This window comes from Phaethon aethereus (assembly GCF_964289735.1).
Source record: "Phaethon aethereus genome assembly, chromosome: Z".
Lineage (NCBI taxonomy): Eukaryota > Metazoa > Chordata > Aves > Phaethontiformes > Phaethontidae > Phaethon > Phaethon aethereus.
The window spans coordinates 80,067,812-80,089,942 of NC_138577.1; the positions used below are offsets into that span (position 1 = coordinate 80,067,812).

At 40.6% G+C, this 22,131-nt stretch overlaps 1 protein-coding gene across 1 annotated transcript in view; it reads right to left on the reverse strand.

Annotated features, from left to right (window-relative positions):
- Nucleotides 1-5,148: 5,148 nt before the first annotated feature.
- Nucleotides 5,149-22,131, reverse strand: part of GRIN3A (glutamate ionotropic receptor NMDA type subunit 3A) — a gene marked incomplete at its 3' end in the record, with an annotated part of 75,931 nt that continues 58,948 nt past the window's right edge. Inside the window, exons 6-9 of the mRNA XM_082013570.1 lie at nt 20,872-21,023; nt 9,863-10,027; nt 9,037-9,110; nt 5,149-5,485 (exon numbers count right to left, since the gene is read on the reverse strand). Coding sequence (XP_081869696.1) covers nt 5,149-5,485; nt 9,037-9,110; nt 9,863-10,027; nt 20,872-21,023 — 728 coding nt within the window. The remainder of the gene's footprint in view (nt 5,486-9,036; nt 9,111-9,862; nt 10,028-20,871; nt 21,024-22,131) is intronic.

Sequence of the window (22,131 nt, forward strand, 5' to 3'; positions counted from 1 at the left end):
AAAGAAACAGATTCTGGATCTTGGTTCCTTTCTTGTCTCTTTTCTTTTATTCTTGCCCGCAATTTTTGTGGATTCTTCATGCCTGAGAGGACATTTCCCGTCTATCACTTCCACACTGCCCAGTTGGGAACATCTAACCAAAGTCCTGCCTTGGTGGGATGGAAACTGTCTGTGATGCAGCAGAGACAAATGAAGCCTTTATTTGAGGAGTTTGCTTTGGATGTTAATTATTAAATCCCATCAAGTTATGGTAGTGTTTCTGAGAGTGAATAATTTCCCAGTTAAAGGGCCAAATAATGAATGAACAGGTACATCTGTAGACTTCAGTGGAGTGACTCCTTAGACATGTATCTTCCTGACTTAGGCAAGAATCTGTGAAGGCTGGTGCATTAGTAAACATCCTCCCTACCCCCAAAAGGAAATGCACATCTTAGTATCCAAGAGAGAAGAAAGATAAGATGTTGGAGAACGTTTGAACATAGCATTCCACTGATGCGCCCTGGTTGCTGTGGACATCTTCCCCTAGGTCGAGGCATTGCTGTCATTGTCCTTAGTTTCCAGAAAGGAATTTGTAGGGGTTACTTTGTTGCAACTTTGCCACAAAGATTAATCTTGTAATGCACAAAATCTAATAAAAGCTGTTGTCTGGGTTATTTTTCTGTTTTTCTTGCCTCTGTTACTATCTTATTTGTGCTGCTGTCCTTTGTCCACTTATTGGAAACACTTTTCACAAGCTTTAAACTTCTAAAGTAGAGAGATTACTTCCTTCCTTCCTCTGTTTTCAAAAAATGGTTAACAAAACACACCATTTTCCTTTTGGCTTTATCTTCACTACCTTAGTCCTGACACAGCAGAAGGACCAAGATGCTGGATTATTTAGTTACAGTCTCTAGGCTCCCTGTTGCGCAAAGCTGTATTCGAAATCTCCTAAAGTTAAAATGCAAAGTAATTTATTTACAGCATTCCTTCGTAGGGCACAGTGTTATCATCCTATTGCTAGTTACTTGGGAGAAGAGACCAACACCCACCTCACTACAACCCCCTTTCAGGTAACTGTAGAGAGCAAGTTATCTTCCACACACTCCAGGAACCTCCTAGGCTGTTTCCTCTCTTCTGTGTTGTATTTCCAGCAGATGGCTGGTAAGTTTAAGTCCCCCACGAGAACAAGGGCTAGCAATTGTGAGAATTCTGCCAGCCCCTTGTAGAATCCTTTGTCTGCCTTGTCATCCTGGTTGGGTGGTTTATAACAGACACCCAGCAGGATATCTACCTTGTTTGCCTTCCCCCTCATCCTTACCCATAAGCACTTGACCTTGTCATCACAATTGTTGAAAAACATTGAATTGTTGAATTTTCAAACAGCTTTGCTATAACAGTAGGCTTCCTTTTACAGCTGTGAACAACAATCTGAATTAAACAGTCCTTGAGGAGGTGCAAAGCCCCTCCCAGTCATGAAGTCACATCACCTTTCTACTGAAAATCAAGCTTGAAACTTTTGTGTGTATATACTGGCAGTGTTGGGTCCACTCTGGTCACAGTAGGAAACAAAGACTTGAAACAGTCCAAATTTGTTTCCCAGATGAGGCTTGGAATTTCCTATTTTCTTTCCCCTCATCGAGAAAAAAGTATTCTTTATTCTAAAGTAATATTTTAGTTTAAGCTCAGGAAGTCTTTGAAGCTCATTTTGGAAGAGGCTGAATTTCTCTCTATGCTTACAATTCAAACATTGAGAAGAAGTGAAAAGTTTACATAGTCTGTTTTGCTGTGCCAGAATTGAGTGGAAATAATTAAAAGTTTATCAAGACTAGAAGTATTTTGGGGTTGAAAGAAGGGAACTGGTGACAAGTACTCATTATCAAAAATCCATCTAAGTTCAGTGTCCAAGCCAGAGTAATTAAGTGTAAAAAGCCTCTCTAGCCTTAACAATATGTGCATACGTACATATATATATGTAAAAAGAATAGTGGTTTTGCAAGAGTTCAGCTTAAATCTTTATGCTGAACTCTTTATCTTTTCAAAATCAGTAGGATTTTGAAAGAGCACTGTTATCACAAAGCAGCCTGTAAGCATCACAGTTGTGTATCATGGGCAGAATAAATTAATGTGGAATGATGACCTCAAAGGTAGGGGTGTAGTCTTTTTGGTTTGGGGGAGGGGTGTGTGTTTCTTCGTTTTGTTTTTTTTTTTCTTTTTATCCAAAATAGCAGACGGGTCAGGCTGAAATAAAGCTGCAAAGTCTGATTTTTTTCTTTGATTTTCCTTCTTGCTACCCATCTTGTACAGGATGTAAGAATCTCAGGACTAGCCCAGGCCAGTTGATGTCAGTAGCATGACCCTGTGTCAAGCGCGAGAGTCACTTCCTGTGTTCTTATTTGATCCAGAACGCATCAGTTGTTCTTCAAATCCGTCAGGTGAAGTTACTTTCTTCTTGTGGTAACTGAAGTTGGAAAAGTGTTTGAACTGACTGCTGTCCTGTAAATCTCCTGCCCTCCTCTTCTATAAGATCAAGCTAGTCCTAAGGATAGTGTGGTGTTTCCAGTCCACTGGCTGTGACCTGTTGGTAAGCAATGGCCTCTTTTGCTTTCTCCCCTGCAGGCTTTGGTTCCTTACATGATGCTAGATGTGTCCAGGGCTTTGTGGAATCTGGACAGGATGAAATCGTTGAGGAATTCAAGTTCCTCCCTGTGTCTGAGGAGGGAGGAATAAAATGTGAGGCCCAAGAATATGGACAGGCCAGAACCATCTACAGTCTCCAGTGCATCTTCATGTCATAGCCAGTCCTCCCCCTGGTTTATGCAGTCTGCAGGCATTGATTGTGTGATACTCCCAATCCCATAGAAAGCTACAGCAATCTTTTTTTTTTTTCTGTCTGCTATGGAATAGGGCTGGAGCAATAGTTGAATAAGAAAATAACATGCCAAAATGTGTGTGTGTCAGTGATAATTTGGATCTCCCCAAAGGCTTCTAGCTGGTGCTGCAATAATTTGGAGCAATCCCTATTCAGCATTTGACACTAGGCACCCACCAGAAATACAGATTTTTGCTTAACATTAATTATTAGGTGTTTGACATTTTTTCACTTACATTTTTGTTTTTAAATGAAGAGTGATTTGTTGAAAGACTAGGTGTTTGGATTGTAACTTTGAACTAAAACATACACATTTTTGTTTAAGATATCATTAGCATTTTCAATTACTTTTTTTAAAAATTAATCTTTTTCTGGGTTCATGTATGTAGAGATAAGGATATAAACTGTTGATAAACATATGGGTAAAATGAGGCTGAAATATTTCTTTTCTAGCATTTGTCTCATAATAATGAAAAGGGCAGTGTTATCCCTTCTACACAAATGATATTGGAGGTTTTAAGGTACTGGATGCTACACAAACAAAAAGCTCTTCCTAAAAAGCTCATTATCTAAATGAGGTAGGGAGCACAAGGGAAGGCAACAGAAGCAAACCAAGTGACTTGTGCCATGTCATCTAGCTTGTCGGGAGCGAGGAAAGATATATCTTTCAGATGGGGAGGGCCCTGGATCCCACTTTCTGTTTTATGTCCTAATTACTCTTTCCTGTGTTACTGACTGTATTGAAGGAAGCAGACACACTTGCTGCCCAAAAGTGGAGGCCAAGGACTGAGCAGGGAACAGAATATGAACTCTGCTTGATGAGGCTTATTAGTCTGGGTATCAGCTTTCAGTGGTCCATGCAGAGCTTTTCATTTGCAAGTGTTTTTCAAAGGTTAAAGGTGCAAAAAGGTAGAATGCCTTTTTCAAACCCCAAAATACAGTTTCAGATCTGCCTGTAGCCTTTAGGCGATGCCTGGTGAGAACAACACCCCTGGCAATGTTCACACAGTTGTCTGGAGATACAAGGAGGGTAAAAATTACTTTGGTGACATATCTGGGAGACGAGAGTTAATTCTGACAGTGTTACAAACATTCTTTTTCTCTGTGATATGAGATGTGTTGGGAAGTGGTGTTTAAAAATTCATAGAAATCCTGTATAAATAACACAGTCAGTTTGGTTGATGCAGTATTTATTCAGATGCTGAACAGCTTACCCTTCCTTCCCCTCTACTTGTCATCCAGGTGGGAGAGAGCTCCACTTAGTACATTGCCTTTGAAACTGCAACTGTCATTCATCTTTACAGTGAGCCCTGGTCCACGGGGAGGCTTTGGTGACTCCCTTTGACTTTGGTGGGAGCTTGGTGTCAGAATAAATCATGGACCAGAGTCCCTTTATGTCACTTGGACTGTGAGAAAGAACCTTATTGTCAACTTGAAGACAGAGAATATTAGGGGAGTAGTTTCACATTGGTAAATACTTCATCTTTGGTGGTGAATTCTGATTTACAGTACTGCTACCCCTCTCTTCCTCTCATATTTTGCTCTGTGCCATCATGAACTCATCTCCTCACATCTGCCGGTGCAGCTGTTTGCATGGCTTCTCTCTGGGTGGGAGTGGAAGCCAACCGTGGCTCAGAGGCAGACAGGAGGTGGTAGTTGTTTTTTGCCAAGTTGTTTTTAAGCTGGGCGAGTTCCTTTATCACAGTCACAGAGCAGCCACATCTGCATTTGTGCTGACAGACCTGAGGGAATGGTGTGTGCTGGGATTGCCACCAAGAATTTGTCTGGTGAAACTACAGCCTGTGCCAGGAGGGAAGGGGTTGCCAACACCTGGCATAATGAGGCGACCATAAGGAGCCTTAGCATGAACAAGAGACTAGACCCATAGATACCACAACAAAAACATACCAACAAGGGACATGCTTCCAATGAGCATTTTAAATTTCCTTTCTTTTTTTTTTTTCCTTTTTTTGAATTAATGCACAGAAAGGGCTAAAAAAGTGGGAACCTCACTGTACTGTCAAATGGAGGAACCAGGAACTCTCACTGTTCAGATGCTCCTTGTTTCTCCAGTCTCTTGGGAAGGGCTGATGTTTGCCAGGAGAATGGGAAACTTGTTATGAAAGGAGGAGGACTCAGGAGGGTGGCAGTGGATGTGGGCTGCTGCAATTCTGCTCTCGTGAAGAGCATATTGCCTGCTTTATTTTTGCACCTCTTTCTGGCATTACAAAACTGTGTTAAAAATTTTACAGAGGAAGGGGAGAAAGGAAGGAAAGGGGAAAGGGCCCAGCTATGCTGGTCTAGGGCTCTGCAGTCCTGTTTGTCCTCTGATACTCTTCCAGCTCTGATTTCCTGTCCATGGCAAGTTGCAGCTCCCGCTTGATGATTTCGATCTGCTTCTCCAGCTCCATAAGCTCTTGCATCACTGAGGTCCGAGCAATATTGAGGGACTCTGCTTTCCCGTTGGTTGTTAAAGAAGCTGGAGTCTCTCTCCTCACCTGTGGCAGGGAGATGTCCTGGTGCTCTCGGATGGTCACCTCATTTTGTCCTTCATCGGTGCAGATATATTTTTTCCCCTGACAGTTTCCCAGATTGTCTGTATTCCACACAGCATGCTGGCTGTTCCCTACATGGGACCTGAACAAAGATATGAGAATTAGTATGAAATCAGAGCCTGCTCTTGTGTGTATACAGCCCTCCCCTGTGAGCCATCCTGCTGGAAAAAATATAATGCTGCTGTTACTAATTACATAGAAATATTATTCCTTTATCCTTGGAATTATTTTTCTTGAGAAGCACAAATCGTGAATGTAAATGGCCAAATGTTTGTGATTAAACCATGGCAGAGACTAGAACAGAATCCTAAAATTCATCTTCCCCCAAACTATTTTTTGTTAATTATGAAATTACAGTCCTCTCAACTCCAACTCATGAAAATATGAGTCCTCCTCCAAAGCTTTCTGAAAGCTTTTGTGGTTGCAATGTCCTAAGTTCATTACAGCATTAGTCCTTTGCGTGTTAGTACTCTGTGCTACCTTGAGCACTTGCTCCCATGGAGGAGGAAGGAGGCTGCCTAGAGTTGGTGTGGAGAGAATAAGGGGAAAGTGTGCCTTTTGGAGTTGGATGTTGCCCTTTGGGGGATGGACACAATGCTGTGGTGCGTCCAAACCTAGCAGTGTACAGACAGGAGCTTCCTGACAGAGTAAATAGAATTTGAAGTTTTTGTGTTGGAGCAGAAATTCCCATTTGGGAATTTTTTCAAATGCTTCAATGTTTTCCTGCAGAAAAGTCTTTCAAAAATATTTTTATTCCAGAGAATCTTCTCCCTCTTTCTTGGGAGCTTCACTCTGCAGCCCTCCGAAATCAGGGTGTTTCCCAGAGTTTCTTCCCAAATAGAGGAGCACCCTGTGGCCTCTGCTCTCCAAGTGGAACATAAGGAAGCAGAGTTTGCTGTTGTGGGAGAGGAGCTTCACTTTCCTACCTGCTTTACCTTTTGAATAGATCTGTGTGCATTCATTTTATAAATTGAGGCTCAAACTCTGAAGGAGTTACTCCTAAAACTGCTTCATCATAGAGGTCTTCTGTGGGTATCTTTGGACCAAACACCTGTTAGTGTGAGCTACCAATTAGCAGGTTAGGGAAGAGGATTAACATTTCAGGATTGGGATTTCTGAGAACAGCTGGTTTCAGGAGGAGTCCAGAGCTGGGAGTAGGTACTTTTCTCACCTGCCTGCAGAGAAGGAAGTTGGAAAGTGGAAATTGCTTTAGAGGAGGTGGTGATCAGCGGTGTTTTCAAAAAGATGGGATGGCAATGAGAGAGGAGGGGAGGCTTTAGGCAGGAGTGGCAGCCCCAGCCTGGATCATGCTCTGAAGAGTTCAGGGGACCCCAGCAGGAACATGTATGTAGGTTTGGTTGTTTTTGTGTACATCAGTGATTTTCTCATATCTCAAAAGATAGGAAGATTCTCAAGTCTTGTGCTAAACTGGATGTTTGTTTTTTGATGCAATGATGTTAATCCCCTGAAGAGATGAAAACAAACAAATACCTCCTAAGCATGTTTCTGATGGGGAATAGGATTAACCTGGGAAAATAGAAACTGGCAAAGCATTTTCAGGGCCAAGAGCAGAAGGCCACCATGCTGCATTTCCACACAGTGGTCTAGACAAAAAAGGTCACCCAGCAAAGAGCAGAACTACTGACAAGGGCTATGGTGTCTGGAGATGCATACCTGGTGTGTAGCTCTCCAAAGCCCATCGTCCCCAGGGTCCTGGGCAGTCAGTGCGACCAGCTTGCCTTGGAGCAGAAGTACACATCTCAAAGAAGATGCAGCCCTATTTTTTGGTAAATATTTCTCAGAATCATATCATTAATCCCTAATTTCTGATGCATTTTTCTTGCTTCTCACAGATCAGAACACAGCTTTTTGGTAAGTGTTAGTAACTGACATAGCTTCTGCTGCTGCTGGCGGTGGTGCTTTTGGCTGCGGGTCTGGGCAGATGGTTTTAACAAATGACAGAGTCCACAGTTAACACTCAAGTTTTGTCAAGTAAATGAAACCCTTCACAATTTGATGACTGATGGAAAGTTATGACCTGTAAAAAACAGTGGATTTCCTTCCCTGAGGGGAATAGCAGTAGCGTAATATAAATTCTTTCCACCACCTCTTTTCTGTATCTTGGTGTTTTTAATAATTCCACAGTCGTCAGCAAGAATAGAAGAAAATGTAATAATACAACTGATTTGAGAGCCCTGGGTCATACCTTTCCACATCAGTATTCATGACGAGCTGGGCACCACGTTACTAGGTGTCTTTGGTTTAATTCACCATAATCCTGTGCAAACAGGCACTCAGACCATGAGAAGAGCAAGGCCAGTGTGTGTGTGTGCATGCATACACACATGGGCTGGATGCTGTGTAGGCAGAAGTTTTTGGGCAGCAGCACATCTTCACTCCCAATGTTGAAAGAATATTTGTGTGGTTGTTTTTCTGAACTATTCTCTGTGAGGCTTATGGCCATCTCCTCGTGTTATGAAATTGTTGCTCTGCTCAATATCTGGCAAATAGTTCAGCTGGGGCTTTTTGTATCACCAAAGATACAGAGAGCCCCCTCCTCTGGAATACTCTCCCTCTGGCTGAGTTAGTGCCTCAGGTTGTGGGAGTGTGAACACTACCACCCAGTGAAGAGGGTGTAGGAGGAGGAAGTGTTTTGCACCAGTGAGCTCCTGGTACTGCTGCTCAAAGGTCAAAAGCGAGGAGCTGGTGTGTGCAAAGAGGTACCACACTATGGGGTCTTGTGGAGCAATAAGATGAAGGAATGAACAAAGGAAATTAACTGCATGCTATTTTAAATACTTTGTATATAGGCAGTCTAGAAGCTTGTAGATGTTTACTTCTTACATTTTCTGCCATTAGTGCAGGAGTGACAAACTAAATACAACATACATTTACATATGTGGGTTTCAGTGGTGCCAAATGTTTAGCAACAGCCTGGAAGACACTTATTTTCTGTAGTCTGTGTCTGAACTTATCTGTAGAAAACCAGTACTGTTGCCTGTGTCTTTAAACAGTGCACTAATAGTTTTGAGTTACTGAGCAAATGTATATAGTTTTAATGAAATGCCTTGTGTTCCTGGTAACTAGAGATAAGATTGTCTCCTCTTCAGAAGACATAGGTTATAAAAACAAGGCAAGGTTGTTACCTACTTTTTCTCTCCAGAAAGAGTGTTTGAGACAAAGGCTTCTGAAATGACTGCATTTTCCTCTTCTCTGCTTTGTTATTTCTCATTCTAAAAAATACGAAAGCTGAAAAATTTTCTAACATATATACTACCTGTTCTCTCATTCACTGTGAAGCTATCTCACAGGGCCCTAGTTATCTGCCAGTGCTTTAGTATGTGAGTAATTACCTAAAGACTAGAACAACAGACTTAAAAAACTGCAAAGCCTGTCTTTAGAATGGGGGTGCTTTTATTAGCTGTATGCAAAATCATGAAAGAACAAAATTTCTAGATTTGATACTTTCAATTGGAAACAATTAATTTCTGCCTTCCTCCCTTGTCACTTCTATCTTGTTTCCTTTTTTTTGGTTCTATTATCTTTGGGCTGTGTTAGATCAATAAGATATCCAGACACAATGTATTTAATTTCAAAGTAATTTTTGTAGTTTGTGTTTTAAGACATTCCTACCTCTTTTCTACTCGTTTTGTCTTAGGCTGACATTTGTCCTCAATAAATGAACTGTTCAGAGCACGATGTAATCTCTAGAGGGAAAAGAAGAAAATAAATTAGTAAAAGCAAGATTAAGAATTGCTCCATAAATAGGTAAACAATTTGGGCTTTGTGTGATGCATTTGAGCATAAATTATTTTGCATTTTCAAGGATATAAGCAATGTCTGTGCTGTGTCATTACAACAGATTTATTTTCCCATAGTTTCCCAAGGAAGTGCAATCTGAAAGGTTGATAAATAGTTTGTGAAGAATCCTTCGTGTTAGAGTTTCTCAGGAAAAAAGTGGATCTTGACAAGCTTCGTTATTTTCTAAAAGATCTCCTTCACTGTGGTGCTTTAAAGCAACAGAAGCTCTTCCTTTTTCTGTCTTTTGCTGCAAAGTAACCTCTTCCTTTACAGCAAATGCCTAGAGCAATTTTCTTCCATTATTTCCCTAGAATAATGAAGGAAGTTACCCAGCACTTTCTGCATGCACCTGTAACAGTGAGATAAAAATTCTGGTTAGCCAGTTCAGCATAACAACACTGTTACTTCTGGTGTCCAAAAGAGTTCTAAGGTTGCAAGTGGAAAGGTCCTTTATGTAGTCTTTGCGATTGTGAATATTTGAACTCTTTCCCCTGTGCTTCTCATTCCATCATTAAGTAAGACACTTCAAATTCCAGAATTCCATTGTCACAGTTCAAATGCCAATCATCAGTGCTCTCACAACCTTTTATACTTTGTTCTCATCCTGGCTTTCTTAATCAGCCACATGACTTTCACAAGGTTACTTCTGAATAAGTACCTGACTTGTGTGGAGCCAATACTTCATCTTGGATTTCTTCTTGATTCGTGGTAGGACCAGTCTGTACATGATGTGTTCCCCAATGGTAGTAAGAATGGACAAGCCAAACCCAATGCACAACATCACAAAGAGCCCAGAAAAATGCTTGATGCCCATTTGCAGTGTCTGTGAATAAAATCAAAAGGGGGAGTTAATGACGTAGGCCAATGTATTTTAACATCTGCTTCTGTTTTCTCATTTGGAAATGTGGTCTGACTGAATAGAGAGTGCTGAACTACTGCAGAATAGTCTGGATACTGTTCACAACAAAGCCTTTCTGTGCTGCAGAAAGCTTGGGTTCTGTCAGAGCAAAGGATCTGTCATGGGAGTGAGAATCAGCCAATGACCAGGGAATTTTTTTCCTTGTGCTGTTTCCCTAATGAGGTTAAGTGTTGAACACGTATGAGAACTCAGTATTTGTGGTGGCTTTGCATTTGTAAAAGTAAACATTGCTTGACAGAATGCAGTCAATGAACTGTAGAGCAAGCCCTTCATCAGCAGTGAGCTAGGACCAACTGTTTATATTTTCTGGGAACTGATAATTAACTTCCCCTTTTAGTGCTTTACTCTTGATGGAAGGTCATGGAGAAAATATTTTGAAGTGGTAGCACAAACATGGCACCTCTGCACTCCCTACATTAACAGGACTGAAATTTTGTTTGTTGGGAACCCTGACTGCAATTATGGAAAACAGGAACACTCTCACTTTGTTCTGCTGACCCACCCTTTTCATATAGGTTAGGAAGCCTTTAATTAATTTGAGTATTTTATTGGTGTTAATCATGTTTGAAGACCAAGAAACCACGTACAGCAGAAATCTGTGCCACAAACACCTGCGGTCCAATGGGTGGGTCAGGTTTGCATGTTATGTATAATCTTAGTACCTTTATTCTCATGCCTCCATAACTCAGTTATGAGTTTATCAATAACTAAAAACTCTTGCTAATAATTACTGCCCATGGACTACTTGGGAAATATTTCTAAGCATACAAGTTCTGCTTGTACCTTTCTATTAAAGAATGTTATTCCTCATGTCAGAAAAAAAAGGAGCAGAAAATTGCTTGTGTAGGGTTGTGCGTTGGGAGATGATACCTGGGATGCTGTCATCCTGAATAATTGCCCTCTGTGTTCCTTCAGTTTTATTGTTAGTTTGATGGGTGGGTGGTGATGGGGATTGTGCTTTGTTATGACTACAGCTGTATAATCCAGAAAATAAACTGGATTTAGTTGAAAGACAGATCACAGAATGTTTGGAGAATCTTGTTAATGAGGTCATTTTAAGCCAATGAGTCCTTTGAAGTTGAAGGCTTGAAAGTCCCTTTGGTACTTTTGTTGGGCGATTGTGAACAGTATTTCTGTCTTCTGGTTTTTGTATTTGATTTCTGTTCCTTAAAACACAATGATATGAGATAGCATATCACTGAGTTTTAACAAGAACAGAGCTTCAGCAATCTGGCAGAGTGAGAACTTTTGCATGTGGCACTGGCAGTGAACTCTTATTTCAGGGGTTCTCTGCCAAAATCATCCTGCTTGCCCTGAAATGCACTGAGCAGAGTTTCTGGGAAGAGAATTTTTGTACCAGTGAATAAACACTTCAAGGGTGTTGAAGGGTAATAACGGGGGTATAAAAGCAATTTCTAAAGAAACTTAATGCAGCCTGCAAAGAAAAGTGGAAAGCCACAATAGAGTGATTCTAGGATAGAAGGGTGTCACAGTCTTGGCACAAGGGTTTTCTGATGCTGAAAGTGCATCAGTTCAACCTAAAAGCAAATATTTCCCCTCAGCATCAGAATTTCCTGTTGGCAAGAGTCTGTTGTCCCATACTTTGTCCTTCCAGTTAGAGGAACAGGAGTGTGACACAAAAATCACGGGTCGTAACACTTTAAACCACTCAAAAACCAAAGTGTTTGACTGGAGGTCTGTGTTACCTGGCCTGTTTCTTTCAATTAGCAGCGAAGCCCAACTTTTAGCCCAGGTAGCATAAAAGAAGAATGAGGACCCATGATGGACCTTTTTCTCAGAGGTCTTTAGAGCCAGGACCTCAGTATGGCCCATCTCTAAATTCAGCATATATCTGTAGGAAGCGAAAAGACTACTATCTGTACTAGCTGAACATACCAGTTAAATGTGCTTTTGCTAATTCTCTAAGAAGCATTAATGCAAATCACTTGCCTCCCAAAAAGGATGTTCAAGGGCAAGTATGAAACAACTTCCTTGGAGATCTAGAGTTAACAGTAGATATAAGAATAAATTGAATGAGAAATACAATAATAATTAAAAAGGAACAGATTTGCTCAGTCATCTGAAAAACGGACCTATCTATATATGCTCCCAGGCTACTGCTGTTTGGTGGCATACAGAATAACAGTCTACGGGTGTGCATTGCCATAAACTCCCTTGGTGGCAGGAACCAATTAACCAGCTGGGTGAACGTCCTTTTGCTTAGCTACTTGAGAAGTAACACAGAAGTCCCCAAAGGCAGGGGAGATCAGTAAGGAGGCCTGATCTGCTAGGGTTAGGTTGCTGTACAGTAGGGAGCATTGATACTGCTCTGAGAATAGGAACTAGGTTTAATGGAATATGATAAAACTCTAGCCATTCAAAACAATAATTCAAAAAAAGAGACACAGTGGCAATTGCAGTGGGGATTCCTGCATGCGTGAGATGTCTCCTCCAGCTGAAGTTGGTGTTCGATGCCACTCCAGTACTGCTGCAGAATGAACACCTTGCCAGCTCCAGACAAGAAAAATAACTCCCTTGTCTTCAGTAAAGCTGCTCTGATTTATGCTGATGAGGGTCTGGCTCACTGTTCCTGTTAGCTCTGCAGAACAGTTTTCTACCTTCCCTGGAAACAAGTGAAAGAAATTCCAGTACTGGCATCTCAGGTGCATTTTTCACTTGTAATGATAGCTTTTGAAATTGTCCCAAACAAGATACCTTTTCCTAGGAAAAGAAATACCAAAACAAAGCATCAATAATATTTCATCTAGCAATAAGGAAGATAATGCACTGAAAGAGCTGCCGGATAAAGGCTGCACAGTGGAGGGAAATTTTTGAGACTAAATTATGTTGGGAAACAAGGAAGGGGATAAATAATTAGCACAGTGTGTCTTACAGTGTATGGAGTGATTACTTACAGCAATATCAGCACATTTACATACCATTGTAAAAGGCAATTTATCAGCTGTTCATAATTACTGTAGACACACACGTTAAATAATAAAGGAAACCATGTAGTAGAGGCACCTCTAAATAATAAAGGAAACCATGTAGTAGAGGCACCTCAGCATTTCATAGCTTCATGCTTGACTGGTATCAGAGCAGTGAGCTCTACTACTTATTTTGTAGTTTGTGTATGTATTTGCAGGTGCATATATGGACTATATTTGGAAAGAGCAGCGATAAACTGGATTCTCTGTGTCACTGCTTTCCTCTCTGGTGAAGTGGCAGGGGTCAGGTGTGTGTGTGTTAGGTCTTTGCTGGCAACAGAAGACCAACTGATTACTTTCTCTATTGTAGTATCTTCTTTTCTTTCTTTTTTTTTTTTTTAATTTATTGTCTTAAGGAATGATAGTGTGGTGCATTCTCTATTAACCCAGGATAAAAATACAGTCCTTGGTCCAACTTTGTAATCATAAATTCAGGAGGTAGCTCCGTGCGTTTTAGGATAAGGAACTCAATTATGTCCATGTGGTGGTCCTGAAGCAATAAGCAACCATAGTCAATCCTGTGATGATTACGGCTAATGGGTGCTAAGCACTACACTGGCAACAGCCTCTAATTATTTGCCACTTCCAAACTGGGAAATAGGCAGTTTCTGAAAACCAACAAATACAAGAACAGAAGTGGAGTTATCTGCGTTTTTATATATCCTTGGAGAGACTTCTGGTTTATAAACATATACCTGCAACTGCTACCTAAACATTTCCTGCTGCCTCCTCTGTAGTTACATGCTTTTCCTTTGGGGCCTGAAGAGAAGGAAGGGGGTGCAGAGAAGAGTTTGATATTTGCGTTCTCTTTAAAGGGGGGAGCAGAGACAAAAAACAGCACTCAGTGATTTCATTATTGGATTTCATGGGCAAAAATCCTGCTTTACTCCATTCTACAACAGGTTGTAAATGCTTTACTCTCCCTGGTTGTACCGAGAGCATTGAATAAGCCATCAAATATTCCTGTGGTCTAGCTTTGACTAATTAGAAGCCTTTAAATATTTTTTTCAATACTTTGCAGGCTGGCAGCACAGCACAGGTATTGATGCTACACACTGCTGAACCCAAACACTAAGTAGGGATATCATGTGTGTATTAGCTATAATAAGAAGCTATTCTTTTTGATAGCATTTTCCCTGCAAGGTTTTTAAAAAGCTTTGTGGATATCAGGAAGTTAAATTTTGCAGCAGCTCTGTGAAGAAGGAATTATTTCCAGCTTTACTAGGGATAAATCGATACGAAGGGCAGATTTCTAAACTCATTTGGGCATCCCAGTAGGTTTGCAAAACCCTACTGATGCTGATGCTTGTACTTAGGTAACTAAGCAGTATTAAACCCCGTCCCTCTCTCCAGATTGTGTCATTTCTTGTAGCTGCAGACTGTTATTTATTTATTTATTATTCATTCTTACAGCTTTCTGTGCTCTCAAAGAAGTGGCAGCATTGAAGTAACATATATTTACTCTCTAGGGAGATTATCCTTAGCAAAGACCAGTGACCATGGCTTTAGGGTTTGAAGTGCCAAATTTTAAGATACTGTAAATCATTGTCTTGCATTAGCAAGACAAGTTCCTCTCCTCTCTTCTTGTGAGGAGTTTTGCACAGATCTGGAAAAATACTCTTTTTTGTAATAAATCTTTTTCTTTCAACTCATCCATTTTCCAAGCCCTATCTGTAGTGGGAAGAAAAAAAATACACATATCATCCGAACTAGGTACTGAGGAGATGTTTGCTTCTGTGATATCCCAGGCTGGTGAATTGGGAATAACAGCTTTGTCTCCTCAGATAGTGAACTTACTCTTTTCCCAGTTTTGACAGGTGAACCTAAATCTGTTACTCATTTCCAGGAGACTCAAAATGTGCTTCTCCAGACTCTTGTCAGATTCAATACTCATACATTCCTTTCTCCAGGACCACTGTAGAAAGTATTTTTCTCCCCAGGGCAAGTCCAGATGCCACTGCTTCTTCCCACATTGCATTGTAAAGGGGTCGTCTCAATGTTTGTAATTTTGTGACAGCCTTCTTCACAACATTCCCAGTCGTCCAGCAGACAAGGGCCAGGCCTCCTCCCCAGAGAGCATACGAGCAGACTGAGCAAATTGTCTTGGCAGCAAAATCTTTTTTCCTTCTTCTTGTTTGGTTTTCACGCACTGGTAACAAGGTACCGTGAAAGGTTACTGACGGGCAGCTTTTATTTATGACCACAAGGCAGTTGTCCCCTTTGAGGGGACTGCATGGCCTTCCCTTGACACCGTGGTGCACCAGAGACAAGCATATAATCCACAGCTTCAAGGTAATGGCTAGAAAACCTACTGTTGAGTTGTCAGGTGATTGATACAACAATAAAGGAAACAAACTTTTGACCTTTCAGGAGACTAGGCAAAACTTAGAGCAGAAAGGCACAATTTGCGGGATGACAACTGTATGAAATCATGTCAAGATGAATGAGGTACTGTGTGATTGTGCACTCCGGGTGATGCCAAAGCCAAGGATCACCAGTTCAGGTACAAGCCACAGCCGGTAGAATTTCAGAGCCATCAGTGGATCCCACCAGTGATAAGAGGGGAGGATGAAAGGACATTGTCTTCTCTGTGTGCCTGGTTTGCATCAGACTGAAGCCCACGGACAATGACTAATCCCCACCATTACCAGCGTGGACCTCTCCCTCAAGCACTGGCAGGAGATGCACGGCACTCTGCCTTCCCCAGTGTCACCGCCCATGGAAAGTGGTGGATCTGTAGTAACGGGGTCAGTTTGGTCTGGTGTTGTTTGTGTGCTCGCATATATTCTTATTGTACATGTCAAGTTAGATACTGTTTGTGTGAAGCATCAGTAAGTTGTTGGTATTAAAAGTTGGGATAGTGTTATGTAACAGTATACAATTTTTTATTGCGTGTATTTGTTGTTATCTGACTGAATTGCCAGTCTACGTGCAAATCAGTCTCTACATCCTAGAGCTTCAGTTGTCCTGTGACAATTGCAAAGGGAGAATATACAAGACTTTCAAGTGAAATAGAAGATAGTTTCAACAGTAACACATATTTTAAAATAGTTTAAAAGCTATGAAACAGTCTTTAGGCATAGTTCATTTTTCCCAAAGCCTGACTACTCCCTGGAGCAGGAATGGCCCTTCTCTTTCATACTGTCTTAAGAGGTGATATGCCAGCTCATCTCCTATACAACCTGTCCTGATCATTACTGCCTGGTCTGAACAGTCAAAACTGCGGCTAATTGACAGGCAACTTGCCTATTCGGGCTATCCACCCTGCCTGCTGTCATAGTGGCTTAGTACCGCAGCTGTTTTGCTACCATGAGCAGAAAGTTGCAAAGCTGCCAATTCACTGAATTTTGGTTCCCAAAAATGCCACAGAAAGAAAGAATTTGCAGACTGTCCTGAGCTGTGGTGGAGCTAATGCACTGGAGGGGAAAGTCCTATGAGCCTGGCTCCTGCTGAAGTGACATTAATGAGAATAACAGTAGGGCAGAGGAAGGGATAAGTGCATTGTGTGCAAATTGAACATGAATGACACTGATTATGTCCAGATGTAATATGTGCAAATATAGCTCTGCCAGCCCCACTTCCTTCCTGCACTATGTGCTGCTCTAAGTAGGAACTTAGCAATAACAAAGAAATTCCTTTGAGATTACAGTCTCAAGAGTACTAATGAAGAGTACTAAATCAAGAGTACTCAAGCTATATTGCTAGTGAGTAGCCATCAGTGCTATCAACAAAATAGCCATTGCTATCGACAATTACTTGTGGTGGAGAGGGTAAGATGCAATTCACTGCAGCAATTCATTCCAAGTCTGAGTTAGCTGCATCCCCCATGAAGGATTCCATGGATGCCGGCCAGAGTAGGATTCCTTGGGCAAGTGCTTTTGCTGAAAAGGTTCATACAAAACAGTGGAGTCAAGCCCTACTGACCTCTGTGCTTTCAAACTCATCTTTATTTGGTTTCTCAGCTTGAGGAGTCACTGCAAATTTTCTAGCCCCAGTCTGAATCATGACTTTCCAAGACAGCTTTGTGTTCAAATGCAATTTAGAATCAGCAAAGTGCTGCCAGGTAGAGACATAGAAAGAGCTAGCAGTGAGTTCTACGACAGGAAATAGAATTTTCCAGTGTAAGATTAGAAAAAAGTCATGAGTCGGAAGATGAAACTCAAAATGAATCTAAAGAAAAATTAACCTCAGCGGGCAGGAGTGGCAGGTAGGTAAGAATCAGGTACAACCTAAAGAGGTAATGACAAAAAAGGATGATGGATATTTCACCCATTTAAAGGCTCTATTGATCAATATTTCGCCTACGTATATTTCCTTTTTTGGATCATTACTCTTGGTCAACAGGTGCAGCATGTCACATACCAAAAGATGTAGAAAAATAAAAAGCCTTACTCTAGCTATCAAAAGGCAATTGCTGTGGCTTAGTTTGGTATTTAATCCATGTGAATGACTACCCGCTTAGAAGCTGAGACTTTTTAAAAAATGAATTGCATGCTTTTGTGTTCAGTATTGTCCACACGTCAGTGAATCTGTTGAATGCTACTGTGACTGACCGCAGGGAGTTAAATAACAGAGATTTCTGGGCTATACAGAAGTAAAGGATACAAACTGACGTAAAGATAAGACTAAGAATAATTTCCATGCTCCTTGATGTAATGATGGGGAAGCTATACTTTAGAGTGTCTGCTGCTTGGCCATGTTTAATTTAGTAAATTTGTCCCAGCTCTGAAACTTTAATTTCTAAAATCTGCAAGTTCTTGGCCAAGAGGAGTGAATTAAGAGGAGGGAATGCTCATGGGAGATGTGGTAGAAGAGTTCAGGAAAGAGAAGGTCTGGACTTAGCAGAGCTTACCCCACAACATTGTCTTTTGTTTTTGCTCGTTCCTTCTGATGGCATAAGGCCTTTGAGTATGTAAGGATTTGTGAAAAGAAAAAGTCTTGAGTGACTTTTTAGAGTCCTTCAGCTCTGTCACCCGAACCAGCTTGTTGGACCTTGGCCTCTGGAGAAAAACTCAATTATGCATGTTGGGTTAGCACAACTGAAGATCAAATAAGGACTACAGTCAGATAACCAGCCCCAGAGCAGCTAGACCTGCCTTCCTTTCTGGCCATCCCATGGAGGTTACAGTCAAATGACGGAAGTACTTTAAAGCACAGGAAGTCTTCCAGCTCTGGCCCCAAGATTAAAACCTCCCTTAAAATCTGTTCAACACAGAAAAAAATGAAGTCCATGGGAGCTTTTTTCCCACCTCCTCTCCCTTTGTTGGCCATCCTTGAGGAATCTTTGAATACTTAAACCATGCCATTGCTTTTTCATGCCATGAACACAGGGAAGTTTAAGGCCTACCTGGAAACCAGTGACTGTCAGTATTGCATCACTGAACATGAAGGAGTTAATGAAAATCTAGGGAAGCGAAAGAACTGGGTTTGCCTCAGAGATAATGTGCTAGTGGTAGCTCTGTAGGAAAATGGTACGGTCCTTGCTCGTGTTTTTAAATTGCAAAGGACTTTCAGAAGAATAACTGTAAAAATGACATGCTTCCTGTCAGATTTTTTTCGCTCCATTTTGAATGCAAGGTTTATTCTATCTTTGCTCATGTTTGCTTTTCTTCACAAAAATACAAATCCAATTGGTTTTATAATATGCCTTCTGCAGTTTGCCCAGCCAGGGCTTATTTCCTCTATTACTATATTTGCTATGGCAGAAAAAAAAGTTCCTGTTTCTAGAGACAGTCTTGAGATTGTAAAGCTTAGAGCAGTAGCCTCCAAACTTTTTTTGATCGCACACGTGTTATCAGTTACTTCTTGAGTGTGAGCCCCATATATGTCAATTTAATTATATTTTTTATATTAAAAAAAAATATATGTAATGGAAGTTCTAATTTTTTCTTCCTGCAACACAGTGGATTGTCTCACGCACCCCCAGGGGCTGTATGCACCCTACTCTAGAGACCACTGGCTTAAAGGAGCAAATATATACTCTAGGAGAAAAACAGTAGTAAATAAAACTGTATGTATTAACTGGAAAATGTTCAGAATTGATTCTGTGTCTTAGCTATTCCTCGAGGAGTACACAGAATACAGCACTGGATATGACTATTGGAGTAAGATTCTCATGTCCAGAGGAAGCTCCTTATGTTTCATCACTGTGGAATTACTAAGAAGGTAAGTTTGTCTCTGCTACAAGAGTTTTCAGTTTTAAGGCAGTTGTGGTAATTAATACCATTACTGTCTGGTAATTTTCCTGAGGTTTAATTCAAAAGGTTGTGTTAAAATGTAGAGTAACAAGAGGTCATTGAATGAAGTGCTTGTCAGGAACAAATATGTCAGCTACATTACAAAGAAAATTCCCCAGATACCTGTCTTATTAGATGATAATACCATCTTCAAACGAGCCAGATCAGAAATAGCAGTGAATACAGTCTTTTTTTAAAATGTCCTTTCTTGTGTTGAATTAATTACACAAAAAAGAAAAAAATTAATTGAACAGGTTCACAGAATCACAGAATAATTAATTTGAATAAAAATAAATTGAATTTAGTTCTTCTATGAATGTGTGATGTTAAAATATAATTTATTTCATATTGACACAATCTGAATAGAGAAGTTAAAAATGTAATAAGAGATGCAGAAATACCCCTATAATCTATGTATTAAAGGAGTCAAAAGGGGTTTTTTTGTCTGATACCTAAAAATGTTAGTTTTCTAGTGAGTTAGTCAGCAGTGAGAGGTTTGCGGACAGGATGCTCAGGTGACCACTGAAGGGCAGGAATCAGAACCCTAGGAAACTGGGCTTCTATTTTAGGGGAGAATGTCCATGCTACCACTTCCTCAGGGAACACGTAGGGTTGGCTTGATATTGGCTGAATGTCTGAGGAGGAGATAGCATACTTCTAGCTATGCATTTTATGCCAGTGAGAATATGTAACCTATATCTTTTGGAACACCTTGAGCTGAAAGTGTATGCTGTAAGTTTCAGGCATGCTGGATCTTTTAATTCCTCAGCACTTTATCTTTTTTTACTTGACAGTCTAGGGAACTTGACAAAAAACTATTCTGATAAGAGCAGTCTTTTTCTCATAAATAATGACCTACATCTTCAGCTGCCACAAGCTGTCATAACTCCTCTGATTTGATACCAGGACATAAAACAATAGAGATTTACTTCCATTTACTGTAGTTCTACTTAGACATGAGACCTGCTTCTCTTCTGTTCTTAGCATGAGATCTTAGTTGACTGTTTCAAGGCTGAAGTCCTATCTTTGGTACAAGTAGCTGCACCTGTACTAGGAAGCGATCAGGGTTATACTAGAAATTTGGGATATACTAAATTCCCACACTCTCTGCTTCTTTTGCTCTCGTTGGTCTGTGTTAGCTATTTTAGCTATTGCTCCCGTGTGTGTCAGAATCACTGACAGATCCTGTAGATGGTGATACACATAATTGGATGCAATCAGATAGATTTGTTGTGCAGTATGCCAGATCACTTTTTTAATGCTATGTTACACGCCCTGTTTGTCTCCAGAAGTGCCCTCTGGTGCATGCACTGCATGCCTAACTTAGCAGCACAGTACCGATGTTTTTCTTGTGCTGATCTGAGTGCTGCTGGGCTTAGCATCTCTTGCTTTTGAAACCTAATGCTTCCCTTCAGCTGCAGCCCATCTCTGTCATGTCTGTATATCTACTGCACATTGTGAATGAGGGGAAATAATTGGCAACTTGAGCAAATCCTCATTTATGTGACCCAAGTTCATCACTTACCTCCGTGACAGCAAAGCTTCTTTTCCCACATGGAACAACCTTGTACCATTTGTCATGCAGAACATCCATGAAGCCATGGGACTTGTATTGGCTTATCAGTTCAGAGATGTTTGAGGTGAGCGGAGAGTTGGGAGGAAGACCAATACCATATCCTAGAAGGAAAACCAGTACAATCATCTCTTGCTTACTTGTTTGGTTCTTACTAAAGTATGTTCATTTCAGCTATCACCTACCAGCGTGGCATATCGAGTTGGCATTTTGTTTCAGCAAGCCAGTTCAAACCTGGATGCTGGCTTACTGTGGACTGAAAATGCCAAGATGAGACTTTTTGTTTGTACTTTATTTTGCAGGATATACTTTATATCCTAATACAACAGGATATGCAAATTCAAAATTATTAAGGCCACAAAAATAATATGTAACACTGGAGGTTCAAAAACTTAAGATGGAGGTACACATAGATGAATATATATGTCTTATCTCTAGAAACACAGCCTTTTGCATGCCCTTACCATGGGTTCCTCTTTTTTACCTCATTCTAGCAATGCAAAAGGGCCTTAATGTCAAGTAAACCATTCTGTGATCTGTTTATATTTTTAGATCAGTGGGTGTGACTGTGGTGTCAGATGTGACATTTTCTTTTCTTCCTAGGTATTTTCTGATGAAAAGCTGTGTGCATGTATATGTATACGGAAGCAGTCTATATTGTTCTTGCCCAAGGGCTATGCTTTCCATTTGTGCAGTTCTGCTCTGGCAAGGACATGGACCTTCGGATAGTAATAAACAAAGTTTTTAGCCACTGTGTCATCTTTTAACATGTTAAAGTGTTGGTAAAGGACTTAGTGTAAGTGAAAATGGATTCAGTAACTCTAAATATGGTCTTTCAATTTGCAGAATCTGGGTTTTGACTTTAGAAAAACAAATACATTTCATGACTGGAAGACATGCAGTTGCATGCAGAGATGTCCTGTCAGTTGCCTGCAGAGATTCCTTTCTAGTCCGCTGTGGATTTTTGGTTTTCAGTTCAGAATTCAGAATTTCAGACTGTCTCCTTTAAAATAAAAAACAACACATGAAGAAAGAAAAAAAGCCCCGTAATGTTACAAGCGGTAAATTTGTCAACACAGTGGCTTGCTTCTCAATGATGCAGAGTCATGTGGTGATATGCATACCTGCAATGCAATAGTCTCCCTTGCTGCTGATTTTTGTACAATTTGCCTATATTCCCACCTGAATATATTTGCTAACAGTGAAGGAATG